This window comes from Semicossyphus pulcher, unplaced genomic scaffold (assembly GCF_022749685.1).
Source record: "Semicossyphus pulcher isolate SPU_LCO1_2020_fin unplaced genomic scaffold, fSemPul1.0.p SCAF_14, whole genome shotgun sequence".
NCBI classification, from domain to species: domain Eukaryota; kingdom Metazoa; phylum Chordata; class Actinopteri; order Labriformes; family Labridae; genus Semicossyphus; species Semicossyphus pulcher.
In genome coordinates, this window is record NW_027211648.1 from 17,538,680 (window position 1) to 17,561,246 (window position 22,567).

Consider the following 22,567-nt stretch of genomic DNA (forward strand, 5'->3'; position numbering starts at 1 on the left):
TTGGGTACTTGATTTGAATCAGTGCTTCTCCAGCTGCAGACAGTTGCCCTCTCATTATCTACAGGCCAACGTTAACTGAGGAGCTGGACTCATTACCAGCAGCAAAGCCCAAGGGACTCAGTAGATTGGCACAGCTTCAAGACAACAGGGTGACACGGTTTGTCTTTAAAGGTTGAAGTCTCACGAATCAGTCATTACACCAATTCAATGCTGGGTGGAAGGTATGTAGAACAATTCACTATTGATGATGCTTTAATGCAAAGATATTTTTTATAATGTAGTACTTCTTCACTCTCACTGAAAGTGTAATTTAAAAAGTTATACACACACATAAAGCTATTTAAAGTGCAACATTTATGCAAGTCTACAAGAGTTGGAAAGCCCAAATTATCAGCAAGTTCTATGAGGCTGTAGTGACCCCCAGTGGTCAAACAGAGTAACACACCCAAACACTGTGCAGTGTTTATTATAACAATAACAGAACAATACTGAGAGAAAGGATGACCCTTAACTAAATTAAAATGGCACTGTGCATACTTTGTATTTACAGAACAATACAAACATTACATATACATGTCTCTTGACTCCGTTCACAGTACAACACTGCTACAATGGACCACAGAACAATAACATGGCTGCACAATAAAATAAAAAGTATCAATATGATGTCAAAACACAGAAGCATAAATTATTCACTGAAAGTACCAGTTACTGTACAAAATATGTGTCGCTCCCTATATGAAAGATGTAGTGTTTGAGATAATAAATATTAACAGAAGAGCTGAATACATTATGATGCAGAGTAACAGCATGTCTGTACATGTGAGGCCTCCAGCTTTTGTTCTGCTGCTTTAGTCAGGGGTCCTCTTCATTCATAATAATAATAATAATAATAATAACGGAGTAATTCACCCCTGGAAAAAGCCACTGTCAGTCAAAGCTGGTGTTCTCAGTAGTCGATAGAAGCAATAATATTTGAAATTGGCGCCATAGCTGTGGAGGAAGTTGTACAAACAGCAAAAGGTTTCACCCATTCTACATTCCTACAACACCCAGCGTGCATTGCGCCCCTCCCTCTGAAAGGAACAGCTCAGCGAGAAACGCTGGAGTGAAATACGATTGTTTTGCTGCAGGCAATTGCTCAGAGCGGTACAGAATCCAAAATGAGAATATAGTGGTGGATTGTGTAAAAAATCTTGGGGTCTACATTTCAAACCTGACTTTTGAACTAGACATGACATCGGAGGCGGGCGTCCTAGATTGAGGAAGTGTTGTTTAGCTCCCTGGCCTCCGCCAGATGACGCATTTAAGTAGTCTAGCGGAGGTTTTCCAGGGCCCACTGGAGAAGCGGATAGCGTCCTCCAAAGGTACAGAGCCAAATTGCATTAGCTCCCCATAATAGCATGATAGAACTGAGGTTGAAAATCGGCGAGCTGGCCCTTTAATAATGCACCTGCCATATACGCAATAAACTGCAGCTTCTGTCATCTATTTTATGTCTAACATAAATATCTACCCTCATAATTGATCGAAAATTGATCAAACACATTCTGCACTAAAATACTTCACTCCTTCATTCAGTCAGTTTTTATGTTTATGTACTTTAAACACTTCCAACACCAACCGCTCTTAATGGTTTACACAATAAAGTGAGTAATGCTCATTGCGTCCTTTCTTCTTCACAGCCTTTTAACTGTATTTTCTGCACTATGGCTGCTTTCAGGAAGATCCATACACACCTTGAAAAGACTTTGTTTGATTGTCTGTGTACCATTAGTACTGAAACACTGGCTAAGTGCTCTGTATCCCACTTTGCATCAACTAACGCCAAAATGCATGGGTCTCCTTATACTGATAAAATACTTTCACTTTACAGTAATTCAAACATTGGATCCAGATTTGTACATGCTGACATACGGGGGCAGCAGCAGTCTCCCTGGAGGAGGTCTGGTGTATGGATGAGTCTAGGAGGAGGAGTCCTCCTCCACAGGATGGAGAGCGTGCCTCTTCAGCAGTGTCTTTAGTCTCTCCACCTCCCGATCAGCCTCCTTCAGCTTCCTACGTAGTGTCTCGTTGGCTTTCTGGAGCCCCTGGTTGTCCTGGGAGTAACGCAGAACAGTTGGCATGATTAACAGGATCTGTGGTGCATTTATGGTCTGTATAATTGTTAGGAGGATTAAAAGGAAACACTCACTGATTCCAGCGACTCATAGGTGGGCTTGCTCTCCTCCTCCGCCTCTTTAGGCACGACAGACGCTCTGTTTTCCCACTTGGCACAGTGACGATGTTTTCTCTGGGGCACCGGGCTGGGACATGACGTGAGGGCGGGTGCTGCAGGGATGAGCAGAGACAGCTGGGTGCAGCCGGCCTCAGGGGCAGCAGAGGAAAGCTGGGGTTCCTCTGTCTGGGTGCCACTATGGACCCTAATGGGCCTCAAAAGGGAGGTGAGGGGGGATTCTGGGCTCCAGTCTTTGCTGTCATCTGGCGGGTAGGGGAAAGGACACTCCTCTGAACCTGGAGATCAGGACATTAATGATAATTATCTCAAGTCAGAAAAATAAAAAATGCAGATTGACACCGTTAGGATTTTATAACAATCATGTCTGAAAAGAGAATCTCACCAGATCTAAGCTATCAGCAATCACAAAACTAAATGACTCAATTCAGTTTATAATGAAACACAAACTAGATACACCAGATGACAATAAAGCACGTCATAAAGACTCATCTGAAGAGAAGCTGTGTTAATATACCCCCCTTGTTTTTTTTTAAGTGTCTTTGTGTAAAAGCGAAACAGCATTATCGCAGCTGGTGGGTAGCTTCAGTATTACTGTAAGTGAAACAGTCGCCAATGACAGCTGGAGGGAAATCACCCCGACAATACACCCTGTGGTCTACTGTTGTTTTCTTAAAGCGGCAAACTCAAGTGCATTCATATAAATTCTGATTTATATTTTTTATAGTGTTGTAGGCAGTGATAACAGGATACAACACTTCACTCATAAAGACGTGCCTTAAAGAGTGTCTGCCACCAGATGGCACATTATGTCAGGGACATATTGATTGCTGCAATGTTACATGCACATTATGGCATGGGTGGAAGTGTGCATTTGTGGGAACTTGTGTTTGTGACTGTGTGATGAATAATGGGACTTTTTTATGCTGCCAAACCCACCCTCTGACGTGCCGGCGGTGACCGGCGTGGAGCTCGGCGTCGGACTGTCGATGGAATTGGTCACTTTGGCGTTCTTCTTGCACTCAAACGCCACCTGGTCCTTGCACAGCTTATGGCAGTTCATCCCACAGTCTGAGCGAGGCAAACGAATGTACACATCATATCAAAACAGGAACCTGACCCGACTTCTACTGCTTCTTTTTAACACTATCAGTTCTGCAAATGCAACTCAAAGAGCTTTTGCATGCTAACTGTCAAACAAGAAGCTCTCAGATCTTTTGAGGGACGGGGGAGGGGAAAAAACAGTGGTTCTAGATGCAGACAGTCTTTTTTTTTTCATGTGCTGCAAGGTTCATCTAGCTGTGTGCAAGACGGGAAACCACACTACACCTTCTACAGATAGCTTCAGTTCACCTGCTCCCCACCAGAGACTTTGTGTACCTCTCCCCAGTTAAAGCACTATACTAAATAACATTGGGCCAACCTAAAATAGCATATGAAAGAACTATAATTACCTTTGCATCTGTAGCCTTGTTTGATGACACCCCACAACTATAAAGGAGGGTAAAAACATCACTGAATATCATTAAGCAAAAGCAAAACTAAAAATATTTTCAAATTTGCGTGCTGACGTACAAATCCTGAGCAGTTGTCACAGAAGGTGGGTTTCATGTATGTCGTCTCCTGGAAGTTGTGGACAAAACCAAGACCCAGTTTGGAGCAGATGACACTGGCCCGCATGAAATAGGCTGTGATCTCCTCTCTGCTGACGAGGCCCTCCCTGGATCACCAAACACATACAGCATTATTTAACAGAGGAAATAAAGCTGTGAGAGATACAGTATACATGGGAATAAACATTTTGACACACATTTCATCTTTTCAGGTGTTACCATGATTTATTTATGACTGTACCCACTCACATACACCATACCACTCTGTCATGATGTATTGTACAAACAGTTTCTATGGTGGTTTTTCATGTTCAGGTCTAAATGAGAAATCACATGCTCATCTGTGGGTTGTGAGATTTATGTTCCTCTGGATGCGCTTGAGAAATAAAAGAGTGGATGTGTACTGCCGTGGTTTATGGTTAGTTCTGCTGCTATTTTATGTTTCCTGTTGCTACACTCATCACTACAAATATAACACTTTGTCTTCCTCTCCTCTGTAATCGCATATGAGCTCGGAGCGAGTGCGAGCGTGACCTGTCGAACACTTACTTCTCTTTGTCCATGACACAGAAGGAAAAAGGAAAGCTTGCAGCAATTTTCTCAAATTCCCCTTGAGAAATGAAGCCGTTCTCGTCGTGATCGTAGTTCTTGAACACGGACTACAAAAGACGAGAGGAAAACACCATTGTTGCTCGACCGTTAGTGAACAATAGCTGCCAGAGAAGGCTGTCAAAATGACAGCATCCAGAAGAATAGTTAGAATAAATGATTATGATTTAAAATAACTAAGCAGACAAGTGGAGGCTACCCTGGAGTAAAGAAGCACTTACGTCGACCATTCTCTGCACATGTTTGCTGATGGTTCGAGGGTCTGGTTTGGGAGCCACTCCTGATGCCCAGTCCACAACCACTGGAGGTCTGGAGGGGGTGGCTGGCTGATGAAATAATTTCTCATTAACAAAACAAGCCTGATCATACGGACATAATTTTGAATAAATCTATGCATGCCTTGCTTTTTCAACTTGGTTTGTTCCCTAAAACAACCCAGAGTGCCTAAATGAACATTTTAGTATTTCGACATTTTTGGAAGTACGCTTAGTCACTTTCCTAGAGAGAGTTCAGTGAGAACATTGATACCAGTCTCATGTCTGCTAATGTAAAGATGAAGCCAGTAGCTTGTTAGCTGTGCTTAAAATTGAGAGATGAAAACAGAGGCAAACAGCTAGCATGGCTCTGCTCAAATCAAAACAGACATTTTGCCTTTTACAGACGTTATGTGCTGGACCAAGTGTCTCCTAGAGTTTCTACACACTTGTTTTCAACAAAGAAGATATTACAGTAACCAAGGTGGATTTCATTACCTCTGGACAGAGCCAAGCTTCTGTAGCCAAGAGCTATAGTTTCTTATTTAGAGTGACAGTTAAATGGCAGTGGTATCGTACTCATCTGACTCTTAACAAGTAAGCAAATTAGACTATTTCACAAAATGTAAAAAATATTTAATTTCACAGCATTTTATAAACAATTTCATTTGACTTCCTAGCTAGCTGATAGGCTAGCTGCTTCCCCCTGCGTCAAATCTTTAAGCTAACAGGCTGCTGGCTGTAGCTTCATATTTAGCGTACAGTTATGAGTGTCGTCTCAATCTTTTACAGCTCACAACAAGAGAGCAAATGACTACTTTCCATAATGTCAAAATATTTCTTTAAACATAACTCCGCTTTTGTTTTACAATTGTATTGACTTCCAAGCTAGCTGACAGGCTGTGTCTGTTTCCAGTATTTACAGGCTGCTAGCTTTAGTTTCACATTTAGCTTATCTTCTTATCCAACTCTCAAAAGGAAACCTATTTAAAGTGTCAAAATATTCTTTATAACATCACTCTGCTTTTGCTTTTAAAAATTGTATGACTTTCCGGTTAGCTGCTTCCGTCTGTTTCCAGTCTTAGCTAATGGGCTACTGTCTGTATCTCATATTTAGCCTACAGACATGAGAGTGGTCTCAATCTTCTTTTCATTCTCTCAACAAGAAAGTAAATGATGTATAAACTAAAGCTTTTAAACACTTGTTAACTTTAATAGTCTTTGATAACTCACGGGTGCTTTACAGTTCTTGGGTTCCCTGGCATAAGACAGCTCATAGATCTCATCCTCAGTGTAGTAAAGGTCCAAGGACAGCTGATGGTGAACGAGAGAACACATGTCAGCACATGAGAGGCAAACATAAAGAGAAAGAGCTCTCTGTACATCTAGATTTTTCTCCTTGAAACATGTTTTGATCAGAGCAATATATGGTGACGGGGTAAATTATATCTTCATGGGCATTCTGTCGTTCAAATTCGATTAAAGCCTCGCACACAGAGAGCACGACAATACAGCAATCTGAACTCGCTCTCATTCACACTCAGTTCGTCACCCACACACTCATAGATCATAGACTCTCATCACACCCACACGAGCATGGACAATCCACATTTGCATCTGTGCTTGTCTTCAATACAATCTAGTGAATCACACGGAGCTACATAATAATTTAAAAAGAGTCTTAATGCATGTGTACCGTCAAAAGATGGACCAGGTCTTTGTTAGCATCCAGCTTGGGAGGGATCTGCTGGAGCTGGATCAGATCATTAATGTGGGTGTAGAGAGCCTGGAGCTTCTGGACATTCACCTTGTTGTCCTCAACATAGTCTGACATGGCCTCGTTGACCGAAATCAGGTCTTTGAGGTGTACGCCCAGGATGGGGATTTTAAAACCTGTACACTTGTTGTAAGCCTGTCTATAGTTGTCATAGTTTCTGCAGGAGGACAGCAGGTCTGTCATCTCGTTCAGTACCTGGAGAGAGAATATTTTTGTAATGATTAACACAAGGATGTTTTGGCTCTATTATCAGTTGGATCTTTAGGGGGGATAGGTGTTGTTTACCTTGGTGACCTCACTGGGTACATGCGAGGTGGTGTCCTTCAGTCTGGAGATGGAGCTGTGACAAATCCCTCCCACCACCGCCATTAGTGTATTGTAATTGTGCATAAGATGTAGATTCTGGTGGACGCACACAACAAAGCACAATATCAGACCATCCATGCACATGCATATAAACACGCACAATTAAACTTGTTCCAGGTAGCCCTGGTTATATAATCCTCAACACTGCAGTTACATAAGCCACTTATATTGTTGCCTTTTTTCTTACTGCGCTCTGATATCACACTCTTTTTTGGAAGTGCTTTTCCCTCTCTTTTCGGCTCTATAATTCGTGCTGTCACTGGAGCATTATGGTGTGAAATTCGTTTCCACACCCGTGGGTTTTGAGGTTGACAGCAGTGAGCAGCAGCAGACTGGTGCATTAGTGTTACAGTGCAAGAGGTCCTCCAGAATACAAGCCCACCTAACGGCTCTCTGAGGCCAGAGCGTCACCTCCCAGCAGGCACCTTCACATGTGGTGTGGATTTGACAACAGAGAACTGATCAGTGACTACGCTCACGAGTTGTTTCTCTTTTCCACTTCCACTTTCTCCTCAGTGTCTAAGTGTGTTCCTCTTGATGACTCCATTAGCCTGCATTTAGTTAATATTTTTCTATTAGTAAAATCTTTGGATATGCTAAAAGCCTGCAGCAGAGCTCTTGAGAATCATTAACAGCCCTCTGTGAATATGCATTATGCAACTGCCAATTATGCAGCACACAGGGTTGTTCAAAATGTGACAATAGACGGTCATTAGCTAGATAAGGTGTGTGAACAACAGCGTGTAGATGCAAGCGGAGAGGAAATGTGTCAAATATAGTTCAATTTTTCTTTCTTGCTAAACCAGGAACAGAAAGTGTGCGAGCGTGAGTGAGGGGTGCATAAAACCACTACCTGAGCTACGTGGATAAACTTGGTGAAAACCTCAGCTCTCAGCTGAGCTGTCGGCCTGCTCAGCACCATCAGCTGAACCCACTGGGAAATACCATTACACAGGGCGATGGAACGCTCCATCGCGGGGATGTCCTTCATGCAGCATTTGCGGATGTAGTTCTGATAGTCTATAAACTGGCAGAGAGGACAGAGAGACGAGCATGAAGTGCTGCACGGAAAAACATAAAGGCATTTTCCATAGGGAGGTTTTCAGCTCACAGAGATCTACATCAAATAACTAACCGTCATGTGCATAAGATAACTTAAATTAGAGTGTGTATACTCACTGATATCCTGCAGAAGGACTTGAATTCCAGAAAGGTGAGATGCTCGGCCAGCTCAATGGGCTCCAAGTGATCAAAAAGAAGAGAGACTTTCCTCTTTTTACTGCTGTTGGCTTTGATCTTCTGACTGGCCTTCCACGACCAGTCCCGTTCATTTCTAGAGCATGTCATGAAGCATAACGAAACCAAAATTACAATGAGCAAAGGCGAAATGATAGCTTGATTTAATTTACTGGAAAATTACAACTTATGACATTGTTGTGTCTACCAATACAGAATGAGGGAAACGTAACATGACTGTGATCGTTGTTTTAAAATTGTTTTAAAAAGTCGAGATGCAAGCAATTTCCATAATAAAAATATCCTACATTGTCAATATATTTGACATTAGTAAAAAAACAAGACATTTGAAGATGTTGCAGTGGCTCTGAGACGCTGTGATGGACATTTTTGGACATTTTATAGACCAAACAAGTGATTAATAGAGGAAAACAATGGGCAGATTAATAAATAATAATAATGGTAGTTGTCCGTGTGTGAATAGGAGGACCTCAGAACTTCATTATGCATTGTTGTTTACAGCCCCTCCTTCTTATGTGTGATTCTTTTTTTCCGTTTTGCCCCCTCCCCCTCTCCCCTTTTGTAAAATTCCCCTGTGGGAGAGGTGGGTCTCTATTGTTTAGCCTAAGTTATTGTTATTGATCCATCCTCTTATTTATCGTATTCTTTTGTATATTTTAATTTCCTAACATGTTATAGCGTCTGTTGTTACTTGTTGATTTCAGGTGAATGTTGTTTTAATCGTTAGTCAGCTAGCTTAACGTGCCAGTATGTTAAGCTAATTTACGTGCATGGTAAATTAAGCTAACCTGCATGAGGTCATTTCATTTGATCTGTGTGGGAGCTGCAGCGGGCTAGGAAGTTTTAATGGAGGGTCTGTCTGTCCAACATTTAAACTAAATTTGAAGCTACATTAGCAACCTGAAAGTTGTGTCAGTCGCTGTTCAAAGTCTGTATTCTCGATCGTGACTGATTTCAGTGTTTTCCATGACTGAACAAACAACCAAGAGTCGTGTAGGCCTAATGTCTCAGTTGCCAGCTGGTCAGAGATTAACACTTACATCCATTTGGTCTCTAGGAGGGAGCAAAGATGCTCCTGTCCCTGCTCCCTGATCAGCTCCCGGAACTGCTCCAGGCTGTCCGACAAGCTGTGGTGCAACCGGAACATCATCCAGAACTCCTGGATCCAATGCCTGGAGGTAAGAGATGATATCCCGTGACTTATACAGCACATGTGGTTAAAGTTAGACCCTTACATTTGTGTTAAACTCACCTGATGAGGTAGCAAATCCTCTGGCACTCTGCTGGTTGCTCATTGTCCTGCGCTGTTTTGAATGTAAGGACTTTGGTTAAGGAACAGATGAGGACTGATCGTGATTAAAGTATCTGATGGTGTTTCACGCTTCGCAGCCCTTTTGTTTGGGTGAAAACAGCTTGTCAGAAAATCTGCTGATCTTTGACACTTTTCAGGACAGGTATGCTTTGAGTAAATACTGAACATATGGTTGCGGATTTTTTTTTCTTCCTCCAGTGTGAACGACTCATTAATAAAATCTACAGCAACTAAACAAAAAGGCGAACAGAAGTGGCATTTGGTAACGTGGGAGGAAGCAAAACTCTGATGAGCGTCACTGAATCATTCTGGCATACAGGAGAAAGTGAGTAACAAAATGTAGAAAGAAAACACAATCAGTGCCTCGTATACTGCAGAGCAACTGTTGCTCGTGTGCATTTTTGTAGCGGTAGGAATCTAAGGATGTAATAGCTTGTAATGATTCTTTACTGTGGTCGCTCACTCGGACCACAAAAACACAACCTTTTTATACAGTTCACGTAAAAGCACCTTATTATAGAGAGCAGTTTCCATAAACATGCTGACACTATAGGTCTCGATTGGCAGGTATCAGCTTGAAGTGATGCACATAAAAAGGCTAAATGCGTCATGGGAGCAAAAGAACTGCCCACGCAATCCCAAGGCCAGATGGTGAAGAAGGCTGTTAATGGCCCCCGTGTCATATCCCTGATCTGAACCCGCACGCTGAATTTATTTGATGTATCCTTTTGGGTCTTGGGATCAGTGCGAGGGGGTTAAAAATAGCAGAGGGGCATTCGGCGTCGCAGGCTCTGACGTGGGTTTCGTGTAAGCAGAGGCCTCTTTAAGCAATAGAGGGACTGTGGTTATATATAGTTCAAGAGGACTCGTGTGTGAAAGAGGCTGAGGTAATTAACACCTGAAACCCCGATGCTGCTCGCCGGGCCCGTGTGCTCATCTGAGAGACTCTGTGATGTTCTTCTGTGTCCTGAATAGAAGCCTAGATTACAGGCCCTCCACTCAAATCACGAGACACTACAAAAACAAGCTTATTTAAGGTGTGAAGTGGGGAAAATGACGGAGATAGAGTCAAACATTTTGAAAAGAGACAACACACTCTCCTTCTTGTTGAATGCATCAGGACAAAGGGCCGAAAATGGAGGAAATTCATATACAGATAAAGATGTAAAAGGTCTACAGCAGCTGACAGCAGGAGCTAACACGAACTGCCACTCTCCTATCACATTTTACACTGACAGCTACAGGCTGCATTGAAAGTACAAGCTGGATCGCCTGTTGCTGTTGACAACCACAGGAAAGTGGAACGAAGCAGAGGCAGCAATCTGATGTCACATTTTGTGCCAATGCACAGTTTGAATTGTCTAGCCGTGATGTGCGAGCACTAATAGCTTAATTTCAGGCAGTTAAAGGATATAGAGCGATGAGCTTGTCCAGCAGGTCACTGGAGGAGATGAGGAGACGGTGCATGGTCAGGCTGATGTTCAACAGGTGGCGGCTCCCACACACACAACCATCTGAGTCTGAAAGACAGTATGCACACTTGAGTTTACCGGTATTACTACAAAATGAAGATAATACCAAGATAAAAAATTTAACTTGCATTTGTTACACAATGTTTCCCTTGTTTAAGTGTTATCTGCTAAGTTTAACCTAAATCAGTATCTGATTATCTGATTTACTTTGCACCCTTCATTTATGTGTCGGGTAAAATCCTCCTCGGAGCTCCTTCATATGGACTATAATTGAATTATTTAAACACACAGGCTTAAAGTTGACTGAAACATACCATAAGGTCGCTGAGCTTCTTTATTTTTTCTTATTTTTGACAACTGTTCTCTCAGTTCTCCATTTCTCTGTCTCTGGCTTTCAGCTCCAATCCCATAATAAAAGATGTCCACCTTTACAAACGGGTCACAGATATATATACTTTCATTTCCAAAAAAGGTTTAATATTTCTCTATAACAGCTGAGCAAACATTACTCAAATAGGAGTAACTACTGGTTTTGTTGGGGATTATTTCCAGAGGCGGATTAATCCACATTGTCTGAAGGGACTTTTCAGTGGTAGTCTGGTTTGAAATAAACCACAGTGCTGCTTTCCATTACAATAAAGGAACATGTAACTCTGTCATGTGAAGTGAAGATTTGTTTGCATTAATTTTTGGACACAATTTAGGTCTTTAAAACAGAAGAATAAAATATATCTGGCTTTGTCTTCACTGGCCAAATTTTTTGTTAATAGGATTTATTCATAGTGAGTTTTGGTGCCTTTTCCTTATATTACTGTTTTTAGGATGATAAATTTGCAAAAAAACAATATCCATGGAAGAAGTGCTTCATACATTTTTCTGCATTATTCATTTGAATACAAAAGAGATGATATTTCATCAAATTCCACCCTGCACTGAGGAAAGTAAGGAAAGATGGCTCCTCAGCACCGAATAACTTTGGAGTGTACCAACGGAAACCATAACACAGATACAGTTTTCAACCTATTGACACAGAGGGGTTTTGGTAACCACCTGAAACACACACTGTAATACATTTTGTGCTGCTATCCTCGCACCAGGTTTCTGAAGATTTGCCTTTTCCTCTGATTGTGTGAACCTCTTCGTCTTGCTTCTCTCACTACCTTTTTAGCTTCCCTTTTCCTTGCGTACATATCTTACTTCCTGTCTTTGTGACCGGACCACCTTTCCTCGTCTTCTGACGGGACGCTACAACTGACATCCTGAGACCCACACAGTGAGAAACTCGCTTGTCAACCTCTTTAAAATATGAGACTCCATGTATAGAAAACATTACATAATGTCACAATGCCAGATCTGACCTGTAATTGCTGAAAACACATTTTCCAGCCCACTTAAATGAAGCAGCACACCACTTATCTTTAGATAAACTTAAAACCAGCGGTACACGCGGTGAATTAGTGGTTGACATGCAAAGGAAGAGCATTTAATTGCATCTTTGAAAATATTATTCAGGACATGTTAGCCTGTTTACATCTTCCTCCCACAATCTGTAAAGATGAACACAATGTGCAGAAAACAACATCTGTGAATTCTCAGACTGGAATATTGTTTCCCTTTAAGCCTCAGCAGTATCTTGACACCATCAAGGACATCAGGCGTCCATGGACCCACTTTTAAACCACATCACCTTGGAAATACCTCAGACACCATGGCAACATGTTTTCCAATCTTTGTTATCTGTAAGCAACTCACTGCTCCAGCCGCAGCTGACTAATCCAGCCCTCATATCCTGCACGGGGTGTGTTTCTGTTTGTAACACGCAGCCACCTGCGGTTAAACCCAGCGAATGTTAATGACCTCACCAGTCCAGTCAATAGGAGAGTAAAAAAGACAAGTGAAACAAGGTCAAGGATTTAAACTGGTATAGCTGGTAACATAGCAAAACTTGGAAGCGGTTAAAACAACGTGTGTACTGAATATAAAGCAATATGTCTTCCTGACATTTGTGGTAAAATCACCTTTAAGCCTAATTCTGTTAAATTAAACCTTAAGTTTTAGTTCACAGTCTTGTAACAATCAGGTCAGCCTTTGGCTAATCCACAACAGGATGTCATGACTCTCCATCAGGTAAACAATTGCTCCATCCTTTTTTTCACAACCTTCCAACCACTAACCCTCCTAGTGCAGGGTTAATTGCAAAGGAAATCCCCTCTGGACTGTTTGCTCCTTAACGGAAAATTAGGAAAGCTGCAGCCTGCTACACTAGAACTGTATGATACTGTATGGTGATAAACACTGCTGAAAGCACACAGCGCCAGGCCCACTTTTAAGGTTATCTTAGACGATTATCAGCCCCTCCAACCCTGCGTGTCGCTTTTCCTTGTTTTGATAGAGCCTATCAGCCTGGATGGTCTCTTTGTGTTAGAGGAATCCTAATCAGATACAGGATGATGGTTATCTCTCTGTACGCTGAACAAACTTCTCCATAATAAATTTAGAAACATTTCAACATTACAGACTATGTTTGAATTTATATTTGGCTGTGACTCCCAATTAGGGGTACTTCTGTAGTTTCCAAGGGGTACATCAGCCGATTGTGGAGTAGCTTAGCAAATTTTACGTTTATTTAATTTTATTTTGTTTATAATATGTAATGTATCCACATAATTGAGTCAGCTACAACACAGGGACACCAAGCTAAAATGTGTACGCTTAAAGCTGTGGAAAATAAAGAAAGCAAAAAAATTCACGGATCATTGGTTGAAAAAGCTAAAAATGATGCATAACAGCTGAAAAAAAGGTAGCTAAAAGTGACAGATAAAAGGATGAAATAGCCAAAAAATTGATAACAAATGAAATAGCTAGCTAAAAGTAATGGATAATTGGTTGAATTAGTAAGCTAAAAGTAATGGATAAATGGTTGAGTTAGTTAGCTAAAGTAACAAATAAATGGTTCAGTTAGTTAGCTAAAAGTAATGGATAAATGGTTGAGTTAGTTAGCTAAAAGTAACGGATAAATGGTTGAGTTAGTGAGCTAAAGTAACAAATAAATGGTTGAATTAGTTAGCTAAACGTAATGGATAAATGGTTGAGTTAGTTAGCTAAAGTAAAGGATAAATGATTGAGTTAGTTAGCTAAAAATTAATAAATGGTTGAGTTAGTTAGCTAAAAGTAATGGATAAATGGTTGAGTTAGTTAGCTAAAAGTAACGGATTAATGGTTGAATTAGTTAGCTTAAGTAACAAATAAATGGTTGAGTTAGTTAGCTAAAGTAAAGGATAAATGATTGAGTTAGTTAGCTAAAAATTAATAAATGGTTGAGTTAGTTAGCTAAAAATAACAAATAAATGGTTCAGTTAGTTAGCTAAAAGTAACGGATAAATTGTTGAGTTAGTTAGCTAAAAATAACAAATAAATGGTTCAGTTAGTTAGCTAAAAGTAACGGATAAATTGTTAGCTAAAAATAACTAATAAATGGTTGAATTAGTTAGCTAAAGTAACAAATAAATGGTTCTGTTAGTTAGCTAAAAGTAACGGATATGTTACTTTACCTCCACTGATGTTTTACATAAGGAATATGCAAAACTTTATAAAAACACATTGATTGTAACCTACTAAATATATAAATTAGATGAACACTGGGCATGTTTAGAGCGTGCAGTGTGGTCTAGAGACAGTGATGATGTCAACGGCCATTGATCCACACCTCACAGCGCTCTGCATTTCAAAGGCTGGTCAGCATCTGAGGACCACTGTTAGGAGAGCTGACCTTTCGGCTCAGCCAGGCTTGAAGCTGCTATCAGGTAATCCTTCAAATAGCTCTTACGTGCACTCTCACATTTGAAAAGGTTCAGGACTGGCGGACCTTAGGGGTTCGCCTGTGATGTTGCCCAGGAGGAGCAGGACTGTGCTCCATTTTATCAGAAGCTGTTGAAGGAAAATCCCTCTCATAACACACATAACACTTAATGAGTGTGTTAACTCTGATGGTTATTCTGGTTCAGTCATGTATCTGAGATGAGCAGCAGGCTGTCATTTATTCCTGGTTCCACCCCTCCACAGATAAATAGAGTTAGGGGATGTCATTTTATGTGCAGCCCATTGTAACACCTCTCCACTGCTTTTTCTCCATTTGTGTAACCAGGCAACGACAATTTGAAAGCTTGTCTCTTCAGAAACACAATCACCATAAATCTGAGAGCACTCCAGACAACTTGATGAAGCCAATGATATTTGCTTGATTGATCCAACTACAGCCTACTCAATCACTGCTGTTCTTTTACTCATTTACAAAACACTCAATATTTTGCATGCAGTTAAATACTGACAAATACAGAGCAGCTGGCGATTTCAAAACCATTATAAATTACAATACAAGCAATAATAATATCTTCAACATTATTAAATCATTAGAAGGAAAGAAAAGGAGTGATTACATATTCAAATCTTTAAACAAAAATAAACTCGGCCCCTTTAAGAAAAGCCTTTTCACTTTCAAAGGCAAACGTTCTCACTTCAGCCAAGAGGCCTGCCCAAACTTGTTGGAGATTTGCAGCACAATGGGAAAAACAGAGACTTCTGGGAAGCAACAACGGTGTGCATTCTCACACAAACTAAGGTTCAGGCTTCTTATCTTATTGTTTCCCAATAACAAAGACAAGTACTGCAGAAAAGCATGAGTCAAACTCAAAACATGATATCCAAAGACTCGTAGGAGTCCGTTTTACACATGGACCAAAAATGTACACTAATCCACCTGGTCAAACTCAAATCTTAAGTGCCAAAATCAGGTCAGGGGGACTTACCAAATGACTGCAGACATGCCTGGATGACTTCCTCCCAGCTCGCCCCCTTTGTGAGGTTTCCCAGAGACATCATGGATTTACCCGGGGCGGTTTGGGCCGGGCTGGGTTTGTGGAACCTGTGAGGGCGGCCTGGAGGAGAGACTCTTGACTTTGGGCCGCATCCTGGAGTCACTCTCCTTAAGAAACACCAACACAAGAGGAGTGAGAGGGAGGAGGGACAGGAGAATGAAAGTGTGCGTTCTATATTGACATATAAGGATGTAAGTTATGTTTATGTACATGTGTTCAACCCATAATCATAAGAAATTATATACTTAAACACATGAAAGGATTTGTGAAATAGTCACAAAAAAATGGAACCATTGTTTTAAGTTAAGAAACCCCCCCTGGGATGTTGCTATTCATTGTTCTCATTTCCTTCCTTTAACTTGGGGGGAAATACCGGGTGGTTGATTGCGGACATCCAGTATAAACTATTGACTGACCAGAAAACAAGAAGGAATTTGAATGCAACACATGCAGTTTGTTTAACAGCCGAAGGTCAAAGACAAGGCTAACAACAATTCGGGTTGAGGAACATGTGAAGCTTTTAAGCGTTTGTGCGCAAAACAATTGGGTAGCATCGTTTCACTTTTACGCAGCGTGTGCGCACAGATTAAGACACGCCTGGTAATTTAACACTAAGGACAACTTGTGACAAAAGTCTGATAACTGAAATATTTAAGTAACTTATGAATGAGCATGCACGTTTTCAAGCTAACCACCCAAAAACACTCGTGTAAAATAAATCATAAGGAAGATTATGTGACTTACGCATCGTCTTTTCCCTTTTCATCCGGCGTTATACTTTCGTTTTGGTTGTTCTCTTTTGATTGACATCCCATGGCGAGGTACTGGGCGACGAGCGGCTGAACTAGGCTGTCCATCTGTGTCCTCCTCGATGGGAGCATTTCATCGCATCTGCTCGGCTAAGTGCGCCTCGTCGGTCTCAGCAGCATTGTGCTGACTCGTCAATGGACGTTACACAATTAAGAGTCACCACAGCCTGTCTGAGAGTGGGCGGCCGCGCTGCAGGGCTGTCAGTCACACGGAGGGGGCTCTGTACTCCACCGGTCCTTCTTTCTTGCGTCAAAATTTGACGCCTCACATGATTATACACTTTGTAACCTGTATTGAAGACTGAGACAACAAAATATGAGGCAGTTCATACAAGTTCCTGTCGCCGATTTGAAATTGTAATAAGGATAACTAATTCGATCATAGATTTCACTGTCATCTCCACACCTACAATTTTCTGCTGCGCAATATCAACTCATATTCAGAAAAAAAATCAATTAAATTCATGTCTCTTTAGGGTCGTTGACATTAAAATATTTTGGGAAACCTGCTCTTGTAGTTAACAAAAACTTTTTTGTTTGTTCAGGGTGCAGAGCAGGAAAAGGTTGGACCTTCCTCAACAGATAACACTGGCTGTAGGTTCCATCATAGGGGTTAGCGTTTCTGTACTGGACCACCTACATAAGATAGGATGTTACCTAAAGTCTGTCAACTGCTTTAGAAGTAAAGCAAGTCTTATCACATATATGGGGGTGGAGGATAGAGCTATAATAGAGATATATTGTGAAATCCTGACAGATGATACCACTGAAAGTAGAATAAATCACAGCTTTAGTTTGACCACAAAATATCACATTTAAACAGTGATGTGGTGAAATTAGCTCTGGAGCTTTGTATTTGCCCTTTTTCAAGGACCAAAACACAACATAGAGCAAATGATGTAAGATGAGAACAGAGTGTGATTAAAGTTGAGACAGTGTGCACCCCAGCGGTGCCCCTGTGTGCCGTCTACAGAAGAACAGTAGTTTGAGTTCATGTGTTTCAGCAGTGAAGTCACAAGAATCAGTGTATTGCAGCAGCTGGATATTTCTGATAAGATAGCTTGTCTGTACCTCTTTCTGTGTCACTGCTGTTATCAGAGCAGTCAGAGATGCCTCAAGCCTGCCTCTGTGTGGCCAAAGGCACATCTGACTCTGATTTCAATTGTCTATTATAACATCGAGCAATGTAGTGCCACAGAAAAGCAACAAGGCACATTTTATATGGCTTTCCAAGGAAAAGGTGAAGCAGCATAAATAAATGTCTGTGTTGTGACAATTGAATTCTTTCACGAATATCTTATTACTGACTTTATTCACATTTTTTAAAAGTTAAAATATCTTATGTTTCCTTGGCAAACCTAGATACAGCTCATTTTAAAAAGACCAGGTACCTGTTCAGTCATGAGCCATGTGTCAGATGCAAAACATGCAGCACGCCCAATTAGTAGTCAGCCAGTCATTGCTGCAGCCAGCAGCATGGTGATTTATCTCTTTAGGGTGTAAGTTAAAAGTGCAGTGAAGGATTTCTTGATAAACAATCAAAATCTAATTAGAATACATTTATACACTGTGGTGTACCTCTGTAGGCCGACACATGCTACTAATACACTGTACATGGACACAATTGTCTCAAGCACACACTGTGTTCTTAGGAAACCTGGCTAATTCAATCTTATAATGATTCTTTTCATCAAAGCAAAAATACATTTTCATCATATTACAAAGAAAGACAAACAAGGGACAGAAAGCAATTAGTTTAATACTTTGGCTGTGATCGCCCCCTGCTGGACACTTTTAGTTATCTTCTGATAACCTGAGAACTGAGAACTGAGAACTAGCTATTATAGTATGCACTAATTGAGAATTAGCTCCTGTAACATAAGAAATAAATAATTCATTTGTAAAGTTGTTTCATTCTTACTTACTCTATGTGCAGTCTGCTTCTGTTGTCCCTCCAGCATCACAAACTCTGCGCTGAGCAGAATATGGAAGTAGTAGCACATTTGAGAAGTAACCTGCTGTAAAACAAATGTGTTTGCTGAACAGCCTGACGTAACACAACCTTGTTTTATACAGTTTGAAATACAAAAACCTCAATATCTGAGATTTAACTCACATCAATCTTCAAAAGGCTAATGACAACTGTAAATTACTACCATCAAATATGTATGTTGTCATTGCCACCTGCCATCTTTTTTATTCCACTGAGGGTCAACAAGGCATGACATTTTAATAGGCTATTAGTTGAGCACAATTGCCTTAACTCATAGCAAATATGGAAATGGCAGTTAGTGAAACTTAGAAGATAAAAAAAGAAAAGAAATATAACAATATACAGAAAAGTTCAATTGTACTATCAGATATTGCCTTTAATACCTTTTGTGGCATGATAAGGTTAAATTTGATGGTGTTAGCTAAGGATGATGAAGTTAGAGCTAATATTAACGAAGATCTTTAAACGCAACGTTTACTTCGATTGTGTGCACGTCATTAAACAACGCTCGCGCACAACCCAGTTAGCCAGTAGTCGCTAAGCTACCGTTAAATAACAGTTGTAGACCTAGCTAGTCTTTACTGTAGTTAAGGGAAAAGTGTTAAAAGCCTGACATTCCTAGCTAGCAGCGGTGATTGTTAATCGCTTGAAACTTGTCATACATGACTTCAAGATGGTTCTGGACGACGTTAAGTTTTTGAATACCCTCAAAGGAAAACGCGTCAAACTGACGCTGGAGACCTCTTCTTTCCACGGCGTTGTCCAACGTATCAACCCCAACAAAACGTTGATTTTGGCGGACGGTTAGAACAAAATGTCACTCTTGTATAGTTAGTAGTTTTGCGTCACATTTCTTAGGTTTTAAATGAATTGTTACTGCTGCCTGTAGGCAACAACACTTTATATTGTTCCTAGCTAAAGTTAGCCTGTATTAACATTTGTGTGTTGCTTCAGTTAGTGGCAGTAATGGCTGCAAGTTTCCCGGACCTAAAATGTTCTTCGGGGACGAGATCCTGAATGGTGAGTGGACACGTGACAATGTATCTGAATGTTGACCGTAGTTTTTCAAAACCAGAGGTTGATATCTGACGTGAAGTTTTTGTATAATTCATTTACAGTTGAATTTACCAATGAAGCTAAAAAGGACAGCAGGTAAGTGATCGAACAATGTGTAACCGCTAGTGACAACACTGTGCTGGCTCTGATTTGTCAGCTGTAAAATGCAATGTGTTTCACAGAAATAATCAGGATCACAGACTTGAGGAGTACTTGAATGTGGAAAAGTTTCAGCCATACAGAAAGTCAATCACATTTGGTGAGTATAATAAAGGCATGGGACAGTCTTAGCTTTGTAGTTTTCTCTAAAGCTACATAAATACTTAAAACATATTTTGAGAATGTAAATCGATCACTATAGAAAGGATTGTTTCTTGTAGATGATGATGAAGACAAAGAGGAGTACATCAACTTTGTGGTGATTGATGAGTTTCATGAGAAATTTGGACCTGCTGTAAGTTGACTTTAACTTTTTCTCTGTTGCATAAATCACTTTGACGCTCCTGACATATTTTCATTTCAGTAGATATGGAGACATGTTGAAGGGAAAATCTCCTAAATATTTGTAGTCCCCATCCTCTCAGGTGATGCACATCAAGAAGCAGCATGTGATTGGTGTGGGTGCGGATGGAGTCGAGGTCTATCAGCATGGGAGACTGTGTTGGCTGCAGGTGAGAAGTTCCCGAGTCCTTCTGGCATTTGCTCTTTCTCTTTTCCTTAATCTGAAATTGCACCACATTCATCTAGATTTCGACAAAAAACAAAGTCTACCTGTTTGATATCCTGCTGCTTGGAGCCCGGGCCTTCAAGAATGGCCTTTCCATGATCCTGGAAAGTAAGCAAACACTGAAGGTGAGCAGTGTAAATATACTAGAAATACTACTCAGTCATCATGGTGGTTATAACCATAACATCTGATTTGGTACAGGTCATTCATGACTGCAGAGCCATTGCTGGATGTCTGTTTGCCCAGTTTGGAGTAAAGCTTAGTAACGTCTTTGACACACAGGTATATACACAGTGGCCTACATAATGTGTGCCTTTTATTTCCTCCTGTATGACGAGTTGATCGTACTTATTTCCTCTCTTCTTTTTACGTGTAAAGGTTGCAGATGTCATGTGCTTCCACTCAGATACAGGCGGTTTCCTCCCTGATAGAGTCAGTACTCTGCAGGAGGTTGTGAGTCTCCATCTGAAAGTGCCCACTTCCCAGCTTTTATCTCTTGAGATGAAGTCACAGCTCACCAAGGTACAGCACACCATTTCATCCGATACGGTTTTATTCACAAAAACTACTTGTATCTGTGTGTGCTGCGATCACCGTGTGCGTTTTTACAGGAGGAGAGGGAGATGTGTCAAAAGCGGCCATGTCCTGTGCCCCTGCTGAAGGTGATGGCTCTGTCAGTGATCCACCTGCAGCCTCTCAGACTGGTGCTGCTGGATTCTCTCATGACGGACTACATGACCCTGGTAGATTCATACCTCAACAGCAGCCACTTCCAACCTGATGAATTAGAGCATGTCAGCATGGTGGGTACATTTTAAAAGAGCATTTTCTTCTTATTAATTTGTAATTCTTTTAACAATTTTTGATCCAACAATGGCACAAATATGCTAATTTTAATGGGGTATTTCCCTTGCATCTTTAGGAGAGTGTGTTGGAGCTGCCCAGAGAGCTCAGGCAGTTGGAGCAAATGCGTTGTGAGAAGCAGGAATGGGCTGCAGGTCTCTACCCCATCACTGAGAAAGGTCTGCTGGCTCGCTTCAACCCCCGATCTCAGGCTCCATCCGGGACCTCACCTGCAGCAGAGCAGCATGCACCCATGGAGGCTGATTCCTTTGAACCTGCAACTGCAGAATCACCTTCCTCAACACAAATGGATCTTCATCTTCCCAAGCCACCCACAAGCCCTCCAAGAGGCATCCCTGTCAATGTCCCTGCCTCCACTGAGCCAGCGGCTCAGGCTCCAGTCACATCCGCTGCATCAGACCTCAAAAAACAAATGTGTGTTAACATTCCCCTGTCCCTGGCTGTAGGTAGAGGGCGTACAGAGATGCTGATGGACCCAATGGGGAGAGGAAGGCCCATTGGGAAGGAGCCATCAGTCTCTGCCTTACCTGCTGTAGGAAGAGGGTTCCTTTTTCAGATATCACAAGCTCAGACCCCCAGAGAGAGCACAGAGGATCCTCCTCGCTCTGCCAGTCTCTGGGGTATTTAAACAAGTGTCACATAAGGACAAATAGTGTGGTTCCATTGTTTGTGATTTCCTAGTGTGACCAGCAGATGGCGGTAAATATTGTGTTTTGTTATGGGGTTCCTTTGATACAAGTTGAACATGACAAGCTTTAATGTTTGGGAAAAAAAGAATAAAGTATGATTTAGTTGTTCAGATGCATTTATTGGTTTTGACAAAATGTCTGTCATTAATTCTGTTTTGATTAATGTGAGTTGATTGCACTTTTAACCCCTTCATGTAGATAATCTATATTATATACAAAACTCAAGTGTTTAGTAATATGTTGGAGTATTTTTTAATTATGCAGAATGTGCTCTGATTGCCAAGAAAGACTCGCCTCGGCAGTTAGAACACAAACTACAACCAAAAACAGCTCCACATGCCCATTAAACCATAATGTGCTAAGCTTAGTGTGATTGATTGCCAGTACAGCTTGGCTCCTGCACTTAATTGATTGTGAAAAACAGAGACGGGCATTGATGGATCTGTTGTTAATGAGCAAAAACATTGCTAGCTGACGCTTTTGATTACTAATGACTGAAAAGTCTTGACACAGGCAGACTGACTCTCTGCAGCTATAATCATTGCTGCTGTTCAGACGTACATGATCACAGGTGGCCAACACCTGCCATGTTCTATAAAAACAGATCTTGTCCATCTCATTTGCTGCTTGAGGTACCATCCAGACCTCGCAGAGAGGCG

At 41.1% G+C, this 22,567-nt stretch overlaps 2 protein-coding genes across 2 annotated transcripts; one reads left to right on the forward strand and one right to left on the reverse strand.

Annotated features, from left to right (window-relative positions):
• Positions 1–450: 450 nt before the first annotated feature.
• On the reverse strand, positions 451–16,702 carry LOC138591255 (RAS guanyl-releasing protein 1-like). The gene is made up of 17 exons (XM_069661788.1): positions 16,515–16,702; positions 15,702–15,877; positions 10,839–10,944; positions 9,365–9,427; positions 9,153–9,284; positions 8,035–8,188; positions 7,709–7,882; positions 6,775–6,891; positions 6,409–6,684; positions 5,946–6,026; positions 4,680–4,784; positions 4,399–4,508; positions 3,812–3,956; positions 3,691–3,727; positions 3,176–3,307; positions 2,195–2,514; positions 451–2,099 (listed from the first exon to the last, which is right to left on the reverse strand). Exons 1-17 carry the CDS (start codon positions 16,649–16,651, stop codon positions 1,965–1,967), a joined length of 2,400 nt encoding a protein of 799 aa, XP_069517889.1. The 5' UTR covers positions 16,652–16,702; the 3' UTR covers positions 451–1,964.
• Positions 16,703–19,245: 2,543 nt separating this feature from the next.
• On the forward strand, positions 19,246–22,003 carry exd1 (exonuclease 3'-5' domain containing 1). Its single transcript, XM_069662464.1, has 11 exons — positions 19,246–19,375; positions 19,527–19,592; positions 19,691–19,724; positions 19,811–19,887; positions 20,009–20,082; positions 20,213–20,299; positions 20,376–20,480; positions 20,557–20,637; positions 20,734–20,877; positions 20,967–21,158; positions 21,278–22,003. Exons 1-11 carry the CDS (start codon positions 19,246–19,248, stop codon positions 21,845–21,847), a joined length of 1,560 nt encoding a protein of 519 aa, XP_069518565.1. The 3' UTR covers positions 21,848–22,003.
• Positions 22,004–22,567: the final 564 nt, after the last annotated feature.